This window comes from Rhinopithecus bieti, unplaced genomic scaffold (assembly GCF_001698545.2).
Source record: "Rhinopithecus bieti isolate Rb0 unplaced genomic scaffold, ASM169854v2 scaffold_15087, whole genome shotgun sequence".
Classification (NCBI taxonomy): domain Eukaryota; kingdom Metazoa; phylum Chordata; class Mammalia; order Primates; family Cercopithecidae; genus Rhinopithecus; species Rhinopithecus bieti.
This window is the reverse complement of record NW_016808547.1, coordinates 1181898-1204894: the sequence shown is the minus strand read 5'-3', so window position 1 is coordinate 1204894 and position 22997 is coordinate 1181898. Positions and strand designations below refer to the sequence as shown.

The 22997-nt window shown below is 41.6% G+C and overlaps 1 protein-coding gene across 5 annotated transcripts in view; it reads left to right on the top strand.

Moving 5' to 3' along the window:
* Positions 1-22997, top strand: part of IL16 (interleukin 16) — a 127559-nt gene that overhangs the window by 23874 nt on the left and 80688 nt on the right. For all 5 annotated transcript variants that reach the window (XM_017886837.1, XM_017886836.1, XM_017886838.1 and 2 more), the window contains exon 2: positions 17625-18037. In XM_017886837.1, coding sequence (XP_017742326.1) covers positions 17625-18037 — 413 coding nt within the window. The remainder of the gene's footprint in view (positions 1-17624; positions 18038-22997) is intronic.

Below are 22997 nucleotides of genomic sequence, written 5' to 3'. Positions count from 1 at the left end.
CCCACCCCACCCCATAGTAGTACACAGTGTCTGTTGTTCCCATGTTTATGTTAATATGTGACCAATCTTTAGCCTCTACTTACAACTGAGAACATGAGGTATTTGGTTTTCTGTTTCTATGTTAATTTGCTTAGGATTATGTGTCGTCTCTAGCTCCATCCATGTTGCTGCAAAGGACATGATTTCATTCTATTTTATGGCTGCATAGTATTTCATGGTGATATGTCCCACATTTTCTTTACTCCACCATTACCAGGTATCTAGGTTGATTTCATGTCTTTGCTATTGTGAATAGTGCCACAATGAACATACGAGTGCATGTGTTTTTGGTTTTTTTTGGTTTTTTGGTATAATGATCTGGTTTTCTTTGGGTATATACGCAGTAATGGGATTGATGGGTCAAATGATAGCTCTGCCTTAAGTTCTTTGAGAAATCTCCAAACTGCTTTCCATAGTGGCCGAACTAGTTTACATTCCCATCAACAGTGTATAAGCATTCCTTTTTCTCTGCAACCTCACCAGTATCTATTGTCTTGACTTTTTAATAATTGTCATTCTGACTGGTGTGAGATGATATCTCATGATTTTTATTTGAATTTCTCTAATGATTACTGATGATGAGCATTTTTTCATATATTTCTTGGCTGCTAGTATGTCTTCTTTCAAAAGTGTCTGTTCATGTCTTTTGCCCATTTTTAATGGGGTTATTTGGTTTTTGCTTGTTGATTTGTTTAAGTTCCTTATAGTTTCTGGATAGTAGAACTTTGTCAGATGAACAGGTTGTGAATATTTTCTCTCATTCTGTAGGTTGTCTTTTTTACTCTGTTGATAGTTTCTTTTGCTGTGCAGAAGCTCATTAGCTTAATTAGGTGGCATGATCTCAGCTCACTGTAACCTCTGCCTCCCAGGTTCAAGCGATTCTCCTGCCTCAGCCTCCAAAGTAGCTGGGATTACAGGTTCTCACCACCATGCCCAGCTAATTTTTAAAATATTTTTAGTAGAGATGGGGTTTCACCATGTTGACTGAGCTGGTTTCAAATTCCTGACCTCAAGTGATCTGCCCGCCTTGGCCTCCCAAAGTGCTTGGATTACTGGCGTGAGCCAGCCACTGCACCCGGTCCATATTTTGGTTTTAAAAATGTTTTCACAACTCTTATTTTGTTGTCTCCTTTTCCCCCAAACCTTGGGAGGAAGGTAGTATAATATGTTAATGATGCATATTATCCAATATACATATAATAATATAATAATAGGAGTATTGCTATTTCTGAAGGGCAATATGGCACAGGGGTTAGGGGTGTGGGCTCATTAATCTGACTGCCTAGGTTGTGGTCTGACTTTCTCAGTCACTAGCTGTGTAATCCTAGACAATCCACTTTACCTCTTTGTGCCTCAATTTTCTCACCTGTTAAATGGAGAATGTTAAAAATAGTGTATATCTCATACGGATTTTATAAGGATAATATTATAGGCACTTACATGAGAAAATTCACCTAAAACAGAACAGTGCACATAGTAATTGCTTGATAAATATTATGATGATTATTATTTCTATTTTAGCATGGGGCCACTAATTCTGAGGAATTAAGCACTCAATGAATTCAATCACATTTATGAAGTCCCTTCAATGTGCTAGACAGTGTGCAAGAGTTATAGTTGATGGTGCTCAGAGGATAATGATGGAGACAGGGACAAACCAGATCATTCTTATTTCTGATGTGGCCAAAGTGCAGGCACAGACATGTCAGGGAAATCATAGGTACACTGGAGAGGGCAGACAGTATGGGGAGGGGCATCCTGGGGGAGGTGGCTGTTGAAAGCAGGGTATTCCAGGAAACCAGTCTGGATGGTGGTAAGAGGTGGGAATGGGCAGAGGGATATGGGCTCGCAGCAGCTTGCAGGAGCTCACAGGGGCTTGGAAGAATTTGCTGCGGGTGGCGGAAGAGGTGATGAGCACAGTGGAGTCAAGTTTGAGGCAGAAATGAACTGGGACAACAGAGAGGGGCATTGTCCAATTCAGAACCTGAGATCTCTTGTTCTTTTAAGGAGCACAAGTGATCCTTAAAGATCCAAGAGTGAATTCTAAGCAAGGGAGGGTTTCATTTGTCTAAGCAAGTCCTGCAATCAAAGGTGCCAGGTCAGCAAGGTCAAAGGCGAGAGCAGGTCCTCATATCCTTTCTGGAGAAGCTCAGAGTACTCAATAGCCCACTCACTTTTCCCTTCTCACAGGGACACTTTAGTCCATGCCCTGGCTGCCTCCCTCCCTGTCTCCCCTTGCCAGAGTGGCCCTGCACCCAGGCATGACTCAATTGGCCCAGATGAACTCTGCAGCCTCTAGCAATACCACAGTTCACTGATTTCAAAACAACATCTGGAATTGTCGGTTTTTGTTTTTGTTGCAATTGGTTTTGGGGACTTAGCCAAGATTTATTTGCCAAAGCAGATGTTGATAAGAGTACTTCTTAAGTTTTCCTCTAGGATTTTCATAGTTTGAGATCTTATATTTAAGCCTTTAATCCATCTTGAGTTAGTTTTTGTATATGGTGAAAGGTAAGGTTCTGGTTTCATTCTTCAGCATGTAGCTAGCCAGTTTATCCAGAAACATTTATTAAATAGGGAGTCCTTTCCTCATTACTGGTTTTTGCTGGCCTTGTTGAAGATCCGATGGTTGTAGGGGTACAGTTTTATTTCTGAGTTTTGTATTTCATTTCTTTGGTCTATGTGTCATTTTCTATACCGGTGCCATGCTGTTTTGGTTACTGTAGCCTTACAGTATAGTGTGAAATTGGGTCATGTGATGACTCTGGGTTTATTCTTTTTGCTCAGAATTGCCTTGGCTATTTGGGTTCTTTTTTGATTCAGTATGAATTTTAGAATAGTTTTTCTAATTCTGTGAAGAAGGACACTGATAGTTTGATAGGAATAGCATTGAATCTTTAAATTGCTTTGAGCAGTATGGCCATTTAAACAATATTGATTCTTCCAATCCATGAGCATGGAATATTTTTCCACTTATTGATTTCATTTCTGATTTCTTTCAGCTGTATTTTGTAGTTCTCCTTGTAGACATCTTTCACCTCCTTCGTTATTCATTGTCTTTGTGGCTATTGTAAGTGGGATTGTGTTCTTGATTTGACACTCAGCCTGGACATTATGGGCTTATAGAAATGCTACTGATTTTTGTACATTGATTTTGTATCCTGAAATCTTGCCAAAATCATTTATCAGTTCTAGCAGCCTTTTGTTGGAGTCTAGGGTTTTCTAAGTATAGATTCATATTGACAACAAAGAGAGATAGTTTGACTTCTTCTTTTCCTATTTTTATGCTTTTCATTTTTTTCTTTTGCCTGATTGCTCTGGCCAGGACTTCCAGTACTATGTTGAATAGGAGTGGTGAGAGTGGGCATCCTTGTCTTATTCCAATCCTCAAGGGGAATGGTTCCAGCTTTTTCCCATTCAGTAGGATGTTGGCTGTGGGTTTGTCATAGATGACTCTTATTACTTTGAGTTTATCTTCCTTAGATGCCTAGTGTGTTGAGAGATTTTTTGTTTGTTTGTTTGTTTTCATAGACAGGGTCTCACTCTATCATCCAGGCTGGAGTGCAGGTGCGATCATTGCTCACTGCAACCTTGACATTCTGGGCCTGAGCGATCTTCCCACCTCAGCCTCCTGAGTAGCTGGGACTACAGGCATGTGTCACGCCTGGTTAGTTTCTGTATTTTGAATTCTTTTTTTTTTTTTTTTTAGACAGAGTTTCACTCTTGTCACCCAGGCTGGAGTGCAGTGGCGCAGTCTCTGCTGCTTGCAACCTCTACCTCCTGGGTTCAGGCTATTCTCCTGCCTCAGCCTCCCAAGTAGCTGGGATTACAGGCATGCACCACCACACCCAGCTAATTTTGCAGTTTTTAGTAGAGATGGGGTTTTGCCATGTTGGCCAGGCTGGTGTCAAACTCCTGACCTCAGGTGATCCACCCACCTCAGCACTGAGATTACGAGCATGAGCCACTTTGCTTGGCCTAGTTTTTGTATTTTTAGTAAAAACAAGGTCTCACTATGTTGTCTTGGCTGGCCTTTAACTCCTGTGCTTAAGCAATCTGCCCCTCTTGGCCTCCCAAAGTGCTAGAATTACAGGCATGAGCCACTGCACTTGGCCATGTTTACGTGTTTATTATTATTGTTAAGCAATGTTTAATTTTATCAGAAGTTTTTTTTTTCTGTGTCCATTGAGATGATCTTATGGTTTTTGCTTTTAATTCTATTTATATAGTAAATCACATTTATTGATTTAAGTATATTGAACCAATCTTGCATCCTAGGAATCAAGCCTACTTGATCATGGTGAATTAACATTTTGATATGCTGGATTCAGTTTGTTGATGATTTTTGCATTTATGTTCATTAGGGATATTGGAGTGGAGTTTTCTTACTTCATTGTGTCTCTGCCAGATTTGGGTATTAGACTGATGCTGGCTTCATAGGATAAGTTAGGGAGGAGTGCCTCCTCCTCAATTTTTTGGAATAGTTTTGGTAGGATTGATACCAGTTCTTTGCATATCTGGTAGAATTTGGCTGTGAATCCATCTTGTCTAGGGCTTTTTTTTTTTTTTTGGTTGATAGGTTTCTTATTACTGATTCAATTTCAGTGCTTGATATTTGTCTATTCAGAGTTTCCATCTCTTCCTGATTCAATCTTTGGAGATTGTGTGTTTCCAGGAATTTTTCTATTTCCTCCAGATTTTCTAATATGTGTGCATAGATTTGTTCATAGTATTCTCTGAGGAATGTTTGTTCGTCTTTGGGATCAGTTATAATGCCATCTTTATTTATTTATATATACATATATATCTTATGGGTGTTTATGTGTTCTGTGTACTGTGATGTAAAATGTAAATTCTTACTGTAAGTCAAGATTTTTTTAATTAAAAAAAATTTTTTTAAATTATTTTTATTTATTTATTTTTTGAGACAGGTTCTCACTCTCTTGCCCAGGCTGGAGTGCAGTGGTGCAATCCTGGCTCACTGCAGCCTTGACTCCCTGGGCTCAGGTGATTCTCCCACTTCAGCCTCACAAGCAACTGGGATTATAGGCTCCCTCCACCACACCCAGCTAATTTTTGTATTTTTAGTAGAGACAGGGTTTTCACTATATTGGCCAGGCTGGTCTTAAACTCCTGACCTCAAGTGATCTGCCTGACTCAGCCTCCAAAAGTACTGGGATTACAGGCATGAGCCACCATGCCCAGCCCTTCTCTTTTTAAATATAGCTAGCTGTCTATCAATCTTATTTATTTTCTTGAAAAAACAATTCTTGGTTTCACTGATATTTTGTATGGATTTTTGCACCTCAATTTCATTCAGTTCTTCTCTAATTTTAGTTATATCTTTCCTTCTGTTAGTGTTTGGGTTAGTTTGTTCCTTTTTTTGTTCTAATTCCTTTAGGTACAAAGTCAGATTGTTAATATAAGATCTTTCTGATTTCTCAATGAAGGTGTTTAGGGCTCTAAACTTTCCTCCTAACACTACTTTGGCTGCATCCCAGAGATTTTGGTAAGTTGTATCCCTATTTTCATTAATTTAAAAGAGTTTTTAAAATTTCTGCCTTAATTTCTGTGCTCATCCAGGAGTTTATTCAGAAGCAAGTTGTTTAATTTCCACGTATTTATGTAGTTTTGAGAAATCTTCTTGATATTGATTTGTATTTTTATTACATTGTAGTTTGATAATGTGCTTGGTATGAGTTCAATAACTTATTTGAAGTTACTGAGACTTGCTTTAGGAATTAACATGTGATCTATGTTAGAATATATTTCACGTGTGGATGAGAAGAATATATATTCTATGGTTGTTGTGTGGAGTTCTATAGATGTCTAGTAGGTCTAACTGGTCAAGTGCTGAGTTTAAGTCCAGAGTGTCTTTGCTGGTTTTCTGCCTTGATGATCTGTTTGACATTGTCAGTGGGGTGCTATTGTCTCTCACTATTATTGTATGGTTGTCTAAGTCTTTTTGTAGGCCAAGAAGGACTTGTTGTATGAATCTGGGTGCTCCAATGTTGGGTGCAGTATATATTTAGGATAGTTAAATTTTCTTGTTGGATTGTATCCTTTATTATTATATAATGCCTTTCATTATACCCTTAATTTTTATTGGGTTAAAGTCTGTTTTAAAGATAGTGACTCCTGTTCTTTTTTGTTTTCCATTTGCATAGTATATCTTTCTCCATCCGTTTATCTTGAGTCTATGGGAGCTACATGAGATAGGTCTTTTGAAGATAATAGATGGTTGGATCTTGTCTTTTTATCCAGCATGCCCCTCTGTGTCTTTTAAGTGGGAACATTTAGCCCATTTACATTTACAAGGTTAGTATTGATATGTGTGATTTTGATCCCATCCTCATGTTGTTAGCTGATTGTTATATAGATTTGATTGTGTAGTTGCTTTATAGTGCCTGTGGGCTATGTGCTTAAGTGTGCATTTTGTTTTGTTTTTTTCTTTTTCTTTTTGTTTTGTGGCAGTAGGTGTTGTTCTTTTGATTCCATGTTTAGTATTCCCTTAAGAATCTCTTGTAAGACTGGTCTAGTTAAAACAAATTCCATCAGCATTTGCTTGCCTGAGAAGAATTTTAGCTCTCTTTCACTTATGAAGCCTAGTTTGCTTCACTTATAAAGCTTAGTTAGCTATGTGCTTAAGTGTGTTTTCTGTGGTAGCAGGTGTCATCCTTTTAATTCCATGTTTAGCACTCCTGTAAGGACTTCTTGTAAGGCTGGTCTAGTTTAAACAAATTCATTAAGCATTTGCTAGTCTGAGAATGATTTTATTTTTCCTTCACTTATGGAGCTTAGTTTGGCAGGATATGAAATTCTTGGTTGGAATTTCTTTGCTTTGAGAATGCTGAAAATAGGCCCCCAATCTCTTCTGACTTGCAAGGTTTCTGCTGAGAGGTCTGCTGCTGCCTAATAGGGTTCTTTCAGTTTATGATTTACCCTACTCTCTATTTGCCTTTAAGATATATATATTTTTTTGTTTGCATTGACCTTGATGAATCTGGTGACTATGTGTCTGGGTGATAGTTGTCTTGTGTAGTATCTAGCCAGGATTCTCTATATTTATCATATTTGCATATCAACCTCTGTAGCAAAATTGGGGAAATTTTTGTGGACTATATCCTCAAATATATTTTCCAAGGTGCTTATTCTCTCTCCTTTTCTCTTAGGAATACCAATGAATTGTAGATTTGATCTCTTTACATACTCTCACATGTTTTAGCAATTTTGTTCATTTTTCTTAATTCTTTTTTCTTTTCCTTTATCTGATTGAGCTGATTCAAGGAACCAATCTTAGAGTTCTGAGATTCTTTCCTCAGCTTGATCTATTCTGCTGTTGATATTTCTGATTGTAGTATGAAATTTTTGTAGTGAGTCTTTCAGCTCTACAAGTTCAGTTTGGTTCTTTCTTAAAATGGCTATTTTGTCTTTCAGCTCTTGTATCATTTTACTGGATTTCCTGGATTGATTAAGCTTCAATTTTCTCATGAATCTCAATGAGCTTCCTTGCTCTCCAGATTCTGAATTCTATGTCTGTCATTTCAGTCATTTCAGACTGAGCAAAAAACCATTGCTGGGGAACTAGTGGACTCATTTGGAGGTAAGGGACACTGGCTTTTTAATTTGCCAGAGTTGTAACTGGTTCTTTCTCATCTGCAAGTGTTAGTGTTCCTTTAACTGTGGTGTAAATTGATTATACTCAGTTGGCTTTGTTTCTGGATGTTTTCAGAGAGTTGGAGCTCTGTACAGGATCTTTATGTGTGGGTGAATTCTTGTGTTTGGTTTCACAGATGCATATATTGGTAAGATAATTTTTGGTGTTGCAGCTTAGGCTGTGATCCAATAGATGATGTGGAAGAGTGATGGCCAATAGCTAGGCTAATAGCCAGTCACACTACTCTTTTGTATTTCCTCATGTTGACAGGTGTGCTCTGCAGTCGCGGGTGGAGACAAATGGCCCCTTCACCAGGTCTGCTCATGAGCCTTGGGGGAGACCCTTTTGATCACCAGTTATGTGCCCATGTTTCTTTCGTTAGGTGTTCTGGGATGCAGGGCCCCCTCTGGGAAAGGCTGTAACAGGAAGATGTTCTTTACCCTTTCTGCATTGAACCTTATCCCTTGCCACACTTTGAGGGTGGGGGATCCTCCCTCACTCAAGTGCCAACCACAGATCTTGGCTTTGTATTCCTGAGCTGCTGTACTGTAGCCCTGGGGCACCAGGACATCCCATGGGTCTGTCAGAATCCATGGTTGGATTCTGGCTGCACTGGGGATCCTATGTGCTCCAGATCACCAGGAAAGTACTCAGGTGGAGGAATGCACTCAGGCTGGGCTGAGGAGGCTGTGCTGTGCACCTGCTCCTGCAGGGTGGCTAGGCATGAGCCCTGGGAAGGGCTGGCATGTAGGAAGGCTTGCAGAACAGATGTGCATCATTCCCAGGGAAGCCAGCCCTGCTCTCTCCTGGCTGGAAGGTCAGCTGGGGCCAGCGCCTTCCAGAGGGGAATAGAGAGTCCTGGGGGATGACCACCTATGACTGCTTTCTGCTGGAGCTGTCCAGTGCACACAAACTCCTCAGCTCCAGGCTGTCTGAAGGCCTGTCTTTGCCTGTTCACTGGGGAGATCCCCCTCCAGCTCCCACATCCTTGTGTGATGCAGGGTCCCCTGTAGCTAGAATCCTAGAGGCTAGTGGCAAGAGTGAGGCATCCTTCAGTTCCCTCACTCACCCCTTTCCCAGGAACTGTTTGGGCCAGGAACTAGCCCTAACAGCATTTGGGTACCCCTCCAGGGTTCCCAACTTCCTCCCTCTTCAGCCTCAGCTTCAGCATCACCTCTACCTACCCTTGACTTTTTCTCTTTGAAGAGCTGCCCAAATTGTGGTGGCTCACTTGATAGTTTGGTCTCTCTCAGTGGGAGCAACACTTCCTGGCTGCATGTAGTCAGCCATCTTGTTTCCCCCTCCTGCTGTTTTTGAAGAATGCGCACCCTCCATCCAGCTGGGCAGCATCTGTCTGTCTGAGCAGCAGCGGCAGTAGCAGCAGGAGAAGGAAGACAGCAATGATAAGGCTGCCTACTGAGGACTTCCTATGAGAAGAACCCAAAGCTGCTCCCATCCCTGGCTGCTGAATTGGTCTACTGTGCCTGGCACCCCAAGCAGCCCTCCTTACAGCCTTGCAGCCGAGCCTCTTCCAGCCTCCCTCCTCTCCACTGCATGCTAAATAGATTTCTTCAAGGTCAGGTATAGTAAATTGTTGGAGTGGGATTGACACCTAGGTCTGCTTAGGCTGTAAAGCTACAACATGTAACCACTACATGATATACTATCATTTCTAAAAGAGAATAAGTTTGAGGAAACTAAATATTCAATTCTTGAAGATAGAAAAAAATAACAAAACAAATAAAAGCAAGAAGGAAAAAAGTAGCTAAAGCAGAAATAAATACGTTGGAAATCAAACCCCAAAAAGCAGATGTTTTCACTGCTTCTAAGAATGAGTCCTTGGAAAGGACTAATAGAACAGATGGCCCTCAGTGAAGATAAAGCAAGGCCAACAGAAATGCAGGACACTAGTTAGGAGAGCATATGCACAGATTTTAGAAAATATTTAAAATTGTGAGTCTGTGATAGACAGCTCTATACTAACAAACCTGAAAATCTGGATGAAAGAGTACTTTTATGACAATGTAAGTGATCAAAATTAACAGAAGAAATTTTTTAAAAATTAAAATAGACCAACGAAGGAAGTAATGGAAAAAGTTTCAAAGAACTACCTAAAGGGGATGCCAGGACCAAAAAATTTTATGGAAAAAAGATTTCAAGCTTTTAGGACTAGATGTACTTTAAACTACTAAACTATTTCAGAAAGTAAAAGAAATGTCCAGCTTCTCATTGCTCTTTTTATAAAACCTAAGACAACCCAAATGAGATGGCAGACCATTCCTATTTGTGAATATAGATATAAAAGTCCTAAATAAAATGTTAGCAAACTCAATCCAGTTATCTATTAAAAGAGATGCACACTGTGATTTAATGGGACTTTAAACAATAACAAAATATAGGTAGCTCAATTGTAAGAAAGGCACTAGTATATTTCTTCATTCTGACAAATCAAAAGAGGAAAGACACCTAATAGTGCCAAAGAGCTAAAAAAAGTATTTAATAAACAACCACCCATTCTTGATGAAAATGCTTCCAAAATTATCATTGGTAACGTGTATTTCCTTAATATGATAAAAAACATTATGTCTCAATATATTGGTCAATATTCTACATACCAGAAAACACTACAGGGATTTCCATTAATGTCTGGAAAGAGAAATGAAAATCCTGTATTGTCATCATGATTTACTAAGGTTCTAGAACCTTTAGTCAGTAAAATTAGAAAACAAAATGAAATAAGTGACCCAAATATTTGTAAATGAAGCAAGTTTGTTAATGTTCAGAGGTTACATGATTGAAAATTCAAAATAACCTACTGAATAGTTATTAGAATTAATATGAGATCTGCAAGTTTGCAAGTTATAAATATACAAAAGTCACTTATGTATATGTAAAGACTAACCAATTAGAAAATATATTTTACAAATAATTCAATTCAAAATAGAAAAAATGTTCAGGAAAAATGTAATTAATCATATTTACAGCCCAAATGAAGAGTATAAAATGTTATTGAAGTCTGAAAAGAAAAATTGAAGGAATATAAAAACAAAACAACAATTTAAAAAAAAAGTCCCTGGATGGGAAGACTTTCTCGCCTAATTTATCTATAAATGCAAAGCAATTCCAATCAAAATTTCCACCAGACATTTTAGAACCTGATAAAATTATTTCACAATTACTAGCTGACAAAAAATTAGGCATAAATTTCTATTTTGTTCCTGCAAATAGAAAGTCTATATTTTTCTCATCATAATTGTGACATGATTGCTGTAAAAAGAAATCAAGTGTAGGAAATTACACAGAAAGGAAAGACTCCTTGTAAATATCATCCCCTAGCACCTTGCTGTACCCTCCCAAAAAGTTATTAATAGTTTGATTTTATTGATGCAAGTAAGTTATTTGTAAATAAAACTCAACTCCAGCTATTTTGTGGTTTTTCAGCTTTACAATATATTGCAGACCTGTTTCCAAATCTATATATGTATCTATTTTATTCTTGTGATTGGCTGCATGGTATTTCATCATACAAATGTATCATAATATATTTAACAAAATCTCCCATTCATATACATTTAGAATTTTTTTCTCCTCTTTTACTGTTTTCTGAGTAGCATTTTTTTTTTTTATAGTCCATGCTATGTGCAAGACAGTAAGCTAAGTATTTCTCAGAATTATTTTCTTTAGCCTTCATGGTTGTTAGCATTGTTATCTCCAAGCCATAAAGGTGTTAAATACTTTGCTTAAGTTGTCCAGATACTAAGCAGCAGATCTGGCATACAGGGCAAGGTCAATTTCAGAGCCTAAGCCTTTAAGCAGTATGTTTATAATTCTGCTTGTCCATCCTCCCAATTATTAACAATTACTAATTAACAACACTGTAGCTTTGTGCAGTTGACCTCTCATTTCATTCTACAATGACATTGACTGAGTGCATCCTAAGTGTGAAGTCCTGCTCTGGGCACAGGGATTCCATGAGGAATGAGCTTTAGCCAGTCTCTCAAGAACAATGATGGGTGGATATGCCCTTATTTATCTGGGTGGAAACGCCTTTATTTATCTAGCTCCTTCTTGAGATTAACTATATAGCAGGCCTTTACCATATTGGAGGTAATATATACTGAGTGGGAAATCCCTTTTCTGACTTATCCTGTGCCCTAGGGGCCTGGATCTTGTTGAGGCCATCCTGATGCCCCACTCATGCCTGTGCACTGATGGTTAGGTTCTCCTTCCAGGATGCTGAAAGTGCAGTGGTCCCTGTGAGGGGCTTCTCCAGGGTCTCAAGGACTTTTCTGAGGAGCAGCATTGAAAATTTTCCCTGATGACTCTTGACTTGTCTTCTACTCTGAGGTTAACCCACTGTGGCTCCTTGTCACTCTGATGTTGATTGGTTACCTGTAGTCCATCATTCTGTTGTCCTAGTTGAGATGGTTTCCTTGAGAACACTTCATATGTCCTGGAAAAGTCTGTTGGAAAGGGCCTCTGAAACACTCGTCTGCCAATCATTCACTGAACATGCCGAATGCCCCTTCTTTGTGTCAACCCCCATCAAAGCTTTGGGGACCAAAAATTAATAAGACTATATCTATCTCTCCTCTCCAGGAGGTAACAGTATAGAGGAAGAAAGACGACAGATATGAAACTAACTTCAACACAACTTGCTTAAATTACCAGTTGGGAAACTGAGGCCCAGAGACACTGTCTTCCTAGTCCTGTATACAGTGTATAGAGACATACACAGAACTACTCCCAGCTACAGATCCAATGGAATCCTTTTAAGATACTCCTTTTTGTTTTTGAGACAGGGTCTCATTGTTGCCCAGGCTGGAGTGCAGTGCTGTGATTTCGGCTCACTGCAACCTCCACCTCCTAGGCTCAAGCAATCTCTCCATCTCAGCCTCCTGAGTAGCTGGGACCACAAGCACATGCTGCCACCCTGGCTAATTTTTTTGTTTGTTTGTTTTTTGTATTTTTGGTAGAGATGGGGTTTCATCAGATTGCTCAGGCTGCCCTTGAACTCCTGAGCTCAAGCAAATCACCCGCCTCAGCATCCCAAAGTGTTGGGATTACAGGCGTGAGCCACTGTACCCCACCTAAGATATTCTTTTAGAAAGAGAAAGAACAATACATTTCTTCATTCCTTATCATTGAGTTATTCTTTAATTGACAAAGACAAAAATTATCCCCTGGGCTAGAGTGACCAAACTTTAAAAATTGCCTTTGATATAGGACACTATTGGAGAATTCTGCAATTTGAAACACATTTTACCAGCTAGTTCTCCTTTCTCCATATAGTTATTTACCCTCCCAAAGATCTCCAGTGAGTTAAATGTATTTTATCCAGATGGAAATACTGTGGCCTTTTCTCCAGTGGGTTAGCTTTGCCTAGCACAAAAACAGGCACTTGACAGTTTCTCAACAAGTGCTTGCTGAATGAAATAACATAAAATGAAATAAAATTTAAAAACCCAAAAAGGAAGGAAGGAAGGAAGGAGGAGGAAGGGAGGGACAGACTAACTGATCCTGCTCCACAGCACATATTCTGCAATTTTTTGAACTTCTTTAAAGAGGAGGAACTATCCATTTATTTTCAATTCAGCTCTATACTTTTGGCTCTGCATTTTCTAAATAAATGACAGCTCTGCCATAGTAAAATCATATACTGATAACTATGATGATGAGTCAGTCCTGTCCCACTTTTTTTGGCACAGTGTCCTTACCCTTATAAGATGTGATGGGGAGACCCCTTCCAGATCTAGTATTCTGTGGATGATAGAACTAAAGAGCAAATACACTACTAGCCCAGTTGGGGAGACATGGAGAAGCCTTCAGGGAGTTGGAGAGCAGTTTTCTAGGGAGTTGCAGAACTTCTCAGTTTTTTTCTGCTGGGAGGTAAAAACAACTGATCACATTAGCTTAGCCATGTTAGAAACCTTCGTTGTGCATCCTCTCCCGCCGCCCTGGAATGCTCTGGAGAAGACCCACAAGGCTGTCTTGTGGAGGGTCCACCAGAGGCAGAGAAAATCTGGCAAGAGTTTGACAAGTTGTCATAGAGCCTGGGGAAAAATAAGGGAAAGCTCATTAGTTCCAACCTTTTGAAGGCAGCTGGACTGGAAGAATGGCACAGGCTTGCCCCCAAGCTCTGCTGACATTTGGTTCCTTTCGGGAGCAATAGCTGGTTCCAATGTCCTGAGCTCAATTACTGAAGCTAAGATGAACCATGTGACCACAGCACTGTGTTTTCAATTATTCTCTCTCCCTTCCTCTCTCTCAATGCCAGGCCTGGAGGGAAGGCAATCTCCCACAGAAGTCCAATTCTGGCTTCTCCACTACAGCTCTTTTGCAATTGTTCTCTTCTTCCTTAAAAAAAAAAATTTCCATAATGACAAGGCTCATTTTGAAAACTGCCTTCACTCTTAACCAAAGGATTAATTCCTTGCCCCCTGGTTCATTGCCATCTCCCATCCCATGGGCCCTGCCATCCCACATGAGAGCCTAGGTTATGAAAGTGGTGATTCTCTTCAGAATAGCTTATTTTTTCAAAGCTGTCGGTACTCATCAGACACTCCTGCAAATGGTACATTGGGATTAGCACAGTTTCCACCAAGGAATTTGATCCCTCTGTTCTCTTAAATGCTACATGCAGCCAACTATTCCACCACTGAGTGAAACACACAACCTTACACCTAGCCCCAAAGGTCCCCCAATTTTTTTTTGTCCTGGAAAATGCCTAGTGAGTGACCTCGCTATTGCTGGGACAGTTATTGCACATTGAAAGAGGAGGTGGAAGAGAAAGGGAATTGGGTTTGCATTTCAAGAACCCATGCAGACTGTGGCAATTCTTGGTGGAACAAGAATGCAAGAGGCTGTTATACGAGAGCCTGGCACTGGGGCATGGAGCGGGTAGAGTTGAGGCCTTGACTGGCCATGACTGGCTTCTCTCCTAGGCTTGGGGTGGGATAGAAGAGTTTTAAAAACCCTCTTGGCCCTTGGATGTCACTGTTTTCCATGTTTTATGCCAGCAATGGCAGAGAGAAGAGCCACTATTCCAGGACGGTTTTTTAAAAAAAAGCAAAAAGAAGAGTCTATTAGTTTGCATAACTGCCTAGGTTGATGTGGTTTCAGACATGGCTGGATCTGGATGCTCATGTCTGAACTCAGTCCCTCTCAGATTTTCTCTCTGTCCTCCTTCCTTTATCTCTGTCTCTCTCCCCACCTCTGTGAGTTCTGTGCCTTCTGTGTTGGCTTCACTCATAGGCAGCCCCTCTACATGGTGGACCTCAGCATCCCCATGTTTATATCTTTCCTGTTTAGCACCAGCAAAGTCCAGAAGGATTTTAACACAGCAATGATTATCTTACAAATTTCCAAATGCCTAATGGACCAGTGTTAGCTGTGACCAACACACACACACAGACACACACGCACATACACACACACATCTTTCCCCATAAAACCCTGGTGAACTATGAGAACTCCTAAGGAACTGATCAAAATGGAAAGAAGTTTGGATATATTAATATTTATAGCGACATTGGTGTGGAGAGTCACTAGTTTTGGGAACTGGAATTGGCAGGATGCAGAGAAACTCTTGGGTTGGGGATGGGGGCAGAGGAACATTCACAATCTGCATTTGGAAGATGACATCTGGAACTAAAGGCAATAACGAGGTAAAAGAGAAAACTACTCTAAAAGCTTGAAACCTACGTCTTCTTCTGCCAGTGGATCTGAGCATTGATATACTGGTTAACAAATCCTCTAAAATGCAACAAGTTTTTTAACCAAGCAGACTGTGACCTCTGGACTTCGGTTCATGGCTGTGGGGTTTGTAAAAGGCAGACCTGATACAACAGTTTCAGTGGCTGTAGGGAAAGGAAGCAGACTCTGGGCTGAGGCTTGAAGAGGAGGTAAGTATGAGGGGAGGAAGTACAAAGTGCAGAACATTTGCTCAAGAAGACATGAAGGGGATAAAGGAAAAGCAAGTGACAAGAGGAGGACATGGAGTTAATATGTAGTGTTTGAAAGACAGAAAAGGTTTGAGTGTGTTTATGTGCTGAGGATAAAGATCCAGCACAGAGGAAGTGGTTGAGGCTGAAGGTGAGAAAGGCAATAATCAATGAGAAGGTAAAGCCAGGGTAAAGCATGCAGGCTTCAGGGCCAGATTTCCTGGTTTGATTCCTGCTTTTACTGAGTCCTAGCTGTGTGATCTTGAGAAAGTCACCTAACCTCCCTGTGCCTTAGTATCTCTTCTGTAAAATGAGGATATTGATGGAGCCTACCATAGAGTTTATGAGAACTAAATAGTAAAGCAATGAGAACAATACCTGGCACACCATAGTGAAGTTTTCAAACAGACATTGTTGGAAATGTGTTATCAAGCTGATTAGTGAAACAGTACTACTGTTGACCAGAGCTGGCGGCCCAGTTGCTGGCCCAATCTGTTCAGGAGTGAGAGTGTCTCTTTCAAGGCTTAGAGACCCACAGTCAGGCATGAACTCTGCGGAGGCTTGGATTTGTCTGTGGTTGGGGTTTTACTATCATTTGAGATGGAAGGACATACAGTACAAAACTTAGGCATGTTGACAAGAGGGTGCTTAATAAAATGGATCAACACTGAAATAATTTATACTAAAGCATCAAGCACAGTGCTTGATATATTGTAGACTTTCAATCAATCATTCATTCACTTTTGTTTGTTGCTATTGATTGCTGAGATGGTTGGTGAATAAATTGATAAAATCAGAGAGCTAATACAGAAAACAATAAATGTGTGCAATTTGAGTGTTGAAAAACAGTTTACTGTTAGGCAGAAATTCTCTTTTCGGAGGATATGTGAAAGGGTTTTGATGTAATGAAATGTTATTAGGTCTCTGCTATTCCTTATTCAATACTGGATGTGCGTAAACAGCAGTACCAATGGGCCAAGAGCATCCCACAATTTGTTGTTCTGGCCACAGCCTCTCTTTTGTGGCTTGGGCCTGAGTCAGAACTTTTTAGGATACAGCATCAGGGCCTCTTTCACCACCTGCTTCATGGAAACTGAATCCGTGGGAGGCTCCTCTTGGCAAAGCTGAGCCGGGCTCTTGGCCTGACTGGAAAGCCCATCTTTGGTCTGTCTGGCTGTAAGAGTTTGAACCAGTGGGGGTAGGTGATGAAGCAGGAGCCCCTGGGCTTGACTGTGACTCTGGCCAAGTGTTTGACTTTAGGCCTGGAGAAAGGCACTCATGTTTGCTGGGAACCTGTTATGTGCTCATCCCTTTGGCAGGCATTTGCCAAGTGTCACCTTTTATGCTCGCATCAACTCTGGCAGGTCAGTGTTAGGTAAGACTTCCAACCTTCTTAGCCTTGGGTTCTTCATCTGTCAATGGAGGACATAAGACATCAGTGGTCTTCAGACTCACCTCCATGGATTCTGGGGTTTCTTTGGAGATGCCATGGGAGTTACCAAGGGTGGAGTTACCAAGGGGACCAGGGAAGTGGAACTTAGTTTTCAGTTTTCCCATCTTTGGTCTGCTCTATAGCCTGGAGTTCACTGCACACTTTTGTTTAAAGAATGGCTTCCAAGTTTAAAAACTTCACAAAGCACTGGCTTCTATGATCCCTAAACTGTCTCCTGTGACTGATTACTAGCTCTTCTGCTAGTGCCTTGTGTTGGTACTTCCCCTGTCTGTACCTCAGTTCCCCCATCTGTAGAATGAGAAGTTCTGGGGCTAGGTCTCCATGATACTTGGAGTGGAGTAGGTGTTACTGCTTGGGTTAACTGAGCCCCATTTGGCTGGCACACTGGAAGGGCCAGTGATCTTAAAGGATGATCTGCCCATCTGTCCTGCTTCATGGGCACCAAGAACCTGTGGCTCAGATCCAGGACTCGTGCAGCTCCACTTGTCAACAGCAAGTCACATTGCTTCTTCCCATTTCCTCTATCCTCTAGGGACTCATGAAGTGGCAGCTAAGCCCTGTCCAGTGGCCACCCGTCAACCAAGGGCCAGAGACCAGGAAAGGAAGAAAGGCAGCTTCACTTCCTCTTTGAGGATGGAGTCACACAGCCGCACTGGAAAGAACAGAAAATCTGCAAAATTTCGATCCATCTCCAGGTCCCTGATGCTCTGTAATGCTAAGACCAGTGACGATGGCTCTAGCCCTGATGAGAAATATCCTGATCCCTCTGAGATTTCCTTGGCTCAGGGCAAGGAGGGAATTTTCCACTCATCTGTGCAGCTGGCAGACACATCGGAGGCTGGGCCCAGCAGCATTCCTGATCTAGCACTGGCATCTGAGGCTGCTCAACTCCAAGTAGCTGGGAATGATCGAGGCAAGACCTGTAGAAGGATATTCTTCATGAAGGTATGCCCAGGCTTTGCAGGCCTGAAAGAGCCTGCAGTTGGTTTCTGGTGCTGTGAATTAAAGTCTTTGAATCCATTTATTCAAAAATCAGGAAGCTGCAGAGTTGTAATTCTGAAAGAGAGCAAGGAAAAAATTGAGGTAGGGGCCACTGGAACTATAACAATGAGCATGGGAGTGAATCAGGCTCAGTTAACACTCTTGCTTGAGAGGTTCAGGGAAGCACTATTTCACTCCAAGGTAAACTGAGCTTAGATCTCTGATGGAAAATGCCAGATGCGGTAGTCAATACACTGGGAAGCTCTCATCTCTAGACAGGTACTATAGAACATAGCATAGGCAGGTCAAATCACATCTTTCTTGTAGACTTGTAGAAACAGACTTACAGGGCCTGGGCAGATGAGGAGGCCTTATGGCAAGCAAGGTAAGGGGTGCCAGATGAGTGAGTTTCTTCCCTGAATGCTGACTGTGAACATTTTCCAGGTGCCCTCTCCCATTTTCAACATAGGTGTAGATGCTGAAGGTGGCAAGTGTAGCCATCAATAAGGGAGCGGGAAATAAGCAGTGTTTGGGGACCTGCCAGAATTTAGAATGTTTTCCTTTCTGTTATATCATATTTCAATTTTTGTCATCATAATGAGATGGAGATTGCAGAATAGCAGAAATCTAGACTGATTAAAAGATTTTGCTGTCAAACTATTCCCTATCAAGTGCTGTGCCTTCTGTGAAAGGTGAGATTTCTCAAGGGTCCAAATGGCCCTGAACCATGGGGTCAGTGCTGCCAACTCAGTGATGAGCCAACGTAGAGACATTTCTCCTATAGCCTACTGCCAGGCTATGAATATAAATAGGGAAGGCATTCTAGTACCTTTGAAAGGTGTCTGTCACCTTTGTACAGATTGCCTTCTTCAGGAGGGAAATCACTATTTAATATACATAATGAACAACATTTCTGTTAAGGGCCTTAAGGATTGCACAGCATCCTTAAGGGCCTCACCCAGCCCAGTCTGCTCTATAACCCATGATATGACTTCTATTAATATGTCCTACACTCTCTTAATAGGGTAGAAGGAGAAGCCAGCATCCCAGTGGGTTTGGGGGAGGCTCGCCAGGCTCCCAGGCTGCCATTAATGATGTGAAAAAATCCAATCCACCAACTGAGAGTCAAATTTATTAGTGACATTATGAATGTATCTAGGTTAGCCCTTACCTAAATGAAATTCAAAATTATTTCAAGACCTCAGCAGAATTCTAGAATGGATTATTCACATGCTTCCATTTAATATCATAGGTATTTCCTGCGCACCTATTATCTGCAAGGCATGGTGGGGGTCCAGTCTCTGCCCTGAAATAACTTACTTAAAATAGAGTAAAAATACATTACAAGATGGGTATAGGAGGGCTGTGGGAGGCTCAAAGGAAAAGGGAGCACATCTCTGGGGTGCTGTCATTCCTTCCTTCATTCAGTAAATACTTAAGCCAGGCACAGGAGTGAGCAAAACAGACTCAGTCCTTGCCCTGTTGCAACTTTTATTCTGATTTGGGGATACAGATAATAACAACTTGATATATAATATTATATTAAATAGTGAAGGACTATGAAGAAATATTAAGCAGGAAAAGGGGATAGAGAGTGATAAGGAGGGGTTACTGCTTTTTTTTTTTGAAAAGGTAACCACAAAGCTTTCCCTAAAGATGTGACATTTTGGCAAGGACCTGAATAAAGTGGAGGGGTGTATCACATGACCACCTGGGGAAGGGCATTCCAGGCAGTAGGAACAGCATGTGCAAAGACAGGAAGCAAGAGTGTGCTTGGGAGCATCAAGGAGACCAGTATGCTTGGGGTAAAGAGGAAAGAGGAGGATGGTAGAAGACCAAGTTGAGGTGGCAGCCAGGGACCAGAACAAGGGCTGTGGCAAGGACTTGGAATTTTATTCTACGAAGGATGGGAAGCCATTGGAGGATTTTGAGTAGGAAAGCGACATGCTCAGATTGGTGCTTTAAAAGGAGCACTCTGACTACTGAGTGGAGAATGGAGTGAAACCAGTTGGGGGGACGGCAGCAATAACCCAGGCCAGAAATGATGTGACTTGGACTGAGGTGGTGTGGGTAGAGGCACTGAGAATGGCCAAGGTAGGGATTTGTTGGTGCAAGGATGTAGCATGTGAGAGAATGAGAGAAGTAAACTTCAACTGCAAGTTTCAGCCTGAGCACCTAGGGGTAGAAGTTTCAGCTTGAGCACCTGGGGGTAGTAGTGGAAGGAGATGCCCTGTCCCAACCTGCAAAACAGGAGGGGCTGGAAAAATGGTCAGGAAAATGGTGAGTTGTGCTCTTAAGGGTGCGCAATTATATTAAGCAGGGGTGGATGGGAGAGAATTCCAGGTGAAGGGACATGCATCTGCAAAGACAGGAGAGGAGAGGTCTGAGTGCTTATGCTGGGGCCTCCGGGCACAGGTGAGCACGTCTGTCACTCTGTCCTTGTACCTATTCCACGGCAGGAGACCGGATACTTGGGAATGGCTAGATGACACGGGGAAGCAGTGGGCATGGGGAGGGACCTGGGCAGGGGAAGGAACAAACTTCACCTTTTCATCTCTCTGTGATTCACATGTGCACCATTTTTTTTTTGAGACGGAGTCTTACTCTGTCACCCAGGCTGGAGTGCAGTGGCACGATCTCAGCTCACTGCAACCTCTGCCTCCTGGATTCAAGTGATTCTCCTGCCTCAGCCTCCAGAGTAGCTGGGACTACAGGAGCCTGCCACTATGCCCAGCTAATTTTTAAAATATTTTTAGTAGAGATGGGGTTTCACCATGTTGGCTGAGCTGGTTTCAAACTCCTGACCTCAAGTGATCTGCCCGCCTTGGTCTCCCAAAGTGCTTGGATTACTGGCGTGAGCCACCACACCCGGTCCGTATTTTGTTTTTTAAAATGTTTTCACAACTCTTATCTCATTGTCTTCCTTTCCCCCAAACCTTGGGAGGAAGGTAGTATAATATGTTAATGATGCATATTATCAAATATACATATACTAATATAATAATAGCAGTATTGCTATTTCTGAAGGGCAATATGGCACAGGGGTTAGGGGTGTGGGCTCATTAATCTGACTGCCTAGGTTGTTTCTCAGTGACTAGCTGTGTAATCCTAGGCAATCCGCTTTACTTCTCTGTGCCTCAGTTTTCTCACCTGTTAAATGGAGAATGTTAAAAATAGTATATATCGCATATGAATTTTATAAGGATAATATTATAGGCACTTACATGAGAAAATTCACCTAAAACAGAAAAGTGCACACAGTAATTGCTTGATAGATATTATGATGATTATTATTTCTATTTTAGCATGAGGTTACTAATTCTGAGGAATTAAGCACTTAATGAATTCAATCACATTTATGGAGTCCCTTCAATGTGCTAGACAGTGTGCAAGAGTTATAGTTGATGGTGCTCAGAGGATAATGATGGAGACAGGGACAAACCAGATCATTCTTATCTTTGATGTGGCCAAAGTGCAGGCACAGACATGTTAGGGAAATCATGGGTACACTGGAGAGGGCAGACAGTGTGGGGAGGGGCATCCTGGGGGAGGTGGCTGTTGAAAGCAGGGTATTCCAGGAAACCAGTCTGGATGGTGGTAAGAGGTGGGAATGGGCAGAGGGATATGGGCTCGCAGCAGCTTGCAGGAGCTCACAGGGGCTTGGAAGAATTTGCTGCGGGTGGCGGAAGAGGTGATGAACACGGTGAAGTCAAGTTTGAGGCAGGGATGAACTGGGACGACAGAGAGGGGCATTGTCCAATTCAGAACCTGAGATCTCTTGTTCTTTTTTTTAAGGAGCACAAGTGATCCTTAAAGATCCAAGAGTGAATTCTAAGCAAGGGAGGGTTTCATTTGTCTAAGCAAGTCCTGCAATCAAAGGTGCCAGGTCAGCAAGGTCAAAGGCGAGAGCAGGTCCTCATATCCTTTCTGGAGAAGCTCAGAGTACTCAATAGCCCACTCACTTCTCCCTTCTCACAGGGACACTTTAGTCCATGCCCTGGCTGCCTCCCTCCCTGCCTCCCCTTGCCAGAGTGGCCCTGCACCCAGACGTGACTCAGTTGGCCCAGATGAACTCTGCAGGCTCCAGCAATGCCATGGTTACACTGATTTCAAAACAACATCTGGAATGAGGCCCTGTGACGTTAGCCTCTCCTCTGGAAACGCCTAATATAAAAATTAAAGAAGAGGAAGTTATATAAACAGCCAACTTTTTTTTTTAAAAGCCTTATTGGATGGGTTGTATTTGGCCCAGACAAGACTGGGTAAATTAATGCCCCAGGATGTGCCAAAGTGGGGCATGGGCATGAAGAATTCGAACTAATTACGCATTTGAATCTGTGTTGTGCATTAAAGTACTGATTAGGGCTGTTTGCTCTGGGGGAGGTTCTAGACCCCACAAGATGAATTCAAATGGAAGAATGTCAAAAGGCAGCCTTCCTAAGTTAACAAACAAAAACAAATACAATTTATCCGACTTAGAACTTTGAAAGAAGGAATACAGGGACTCACTGGCTACTCCAGCCCCTGTCTGTTTTCAAATGGGAAGAGTATTTTTAAATGCCCTTTAAGTAGGATGTTAAGGCCAAATGGAAGGCAGCTCAGTTAGAGGGAATGAAAGCTCAAGCTCTCCCTCTCCTCTTTCCTCTCTTCCTTCTCCTTGCTTCTTTATTTCTTTCTCTTTCTTCAGACATTGGCAGGCACCTAGTATGTGCTATCCTCTGGAGATAAAGAAATAGATTTGATATTATACACTCAGGAAACTTGCAGTCTAGAGAAGGGGGCAGGTGTAAGCATAGTTAATCCTGTCCCTTATGTCTTCCCCAACCTGAATGGCATTCCTTGCTCAGTTTTCTTAAGGAAAGGTCTCATCCAGAGAATGAGTAATGGAAGAATTATATCCTACAAAGAGACTTCTAGGTTACCT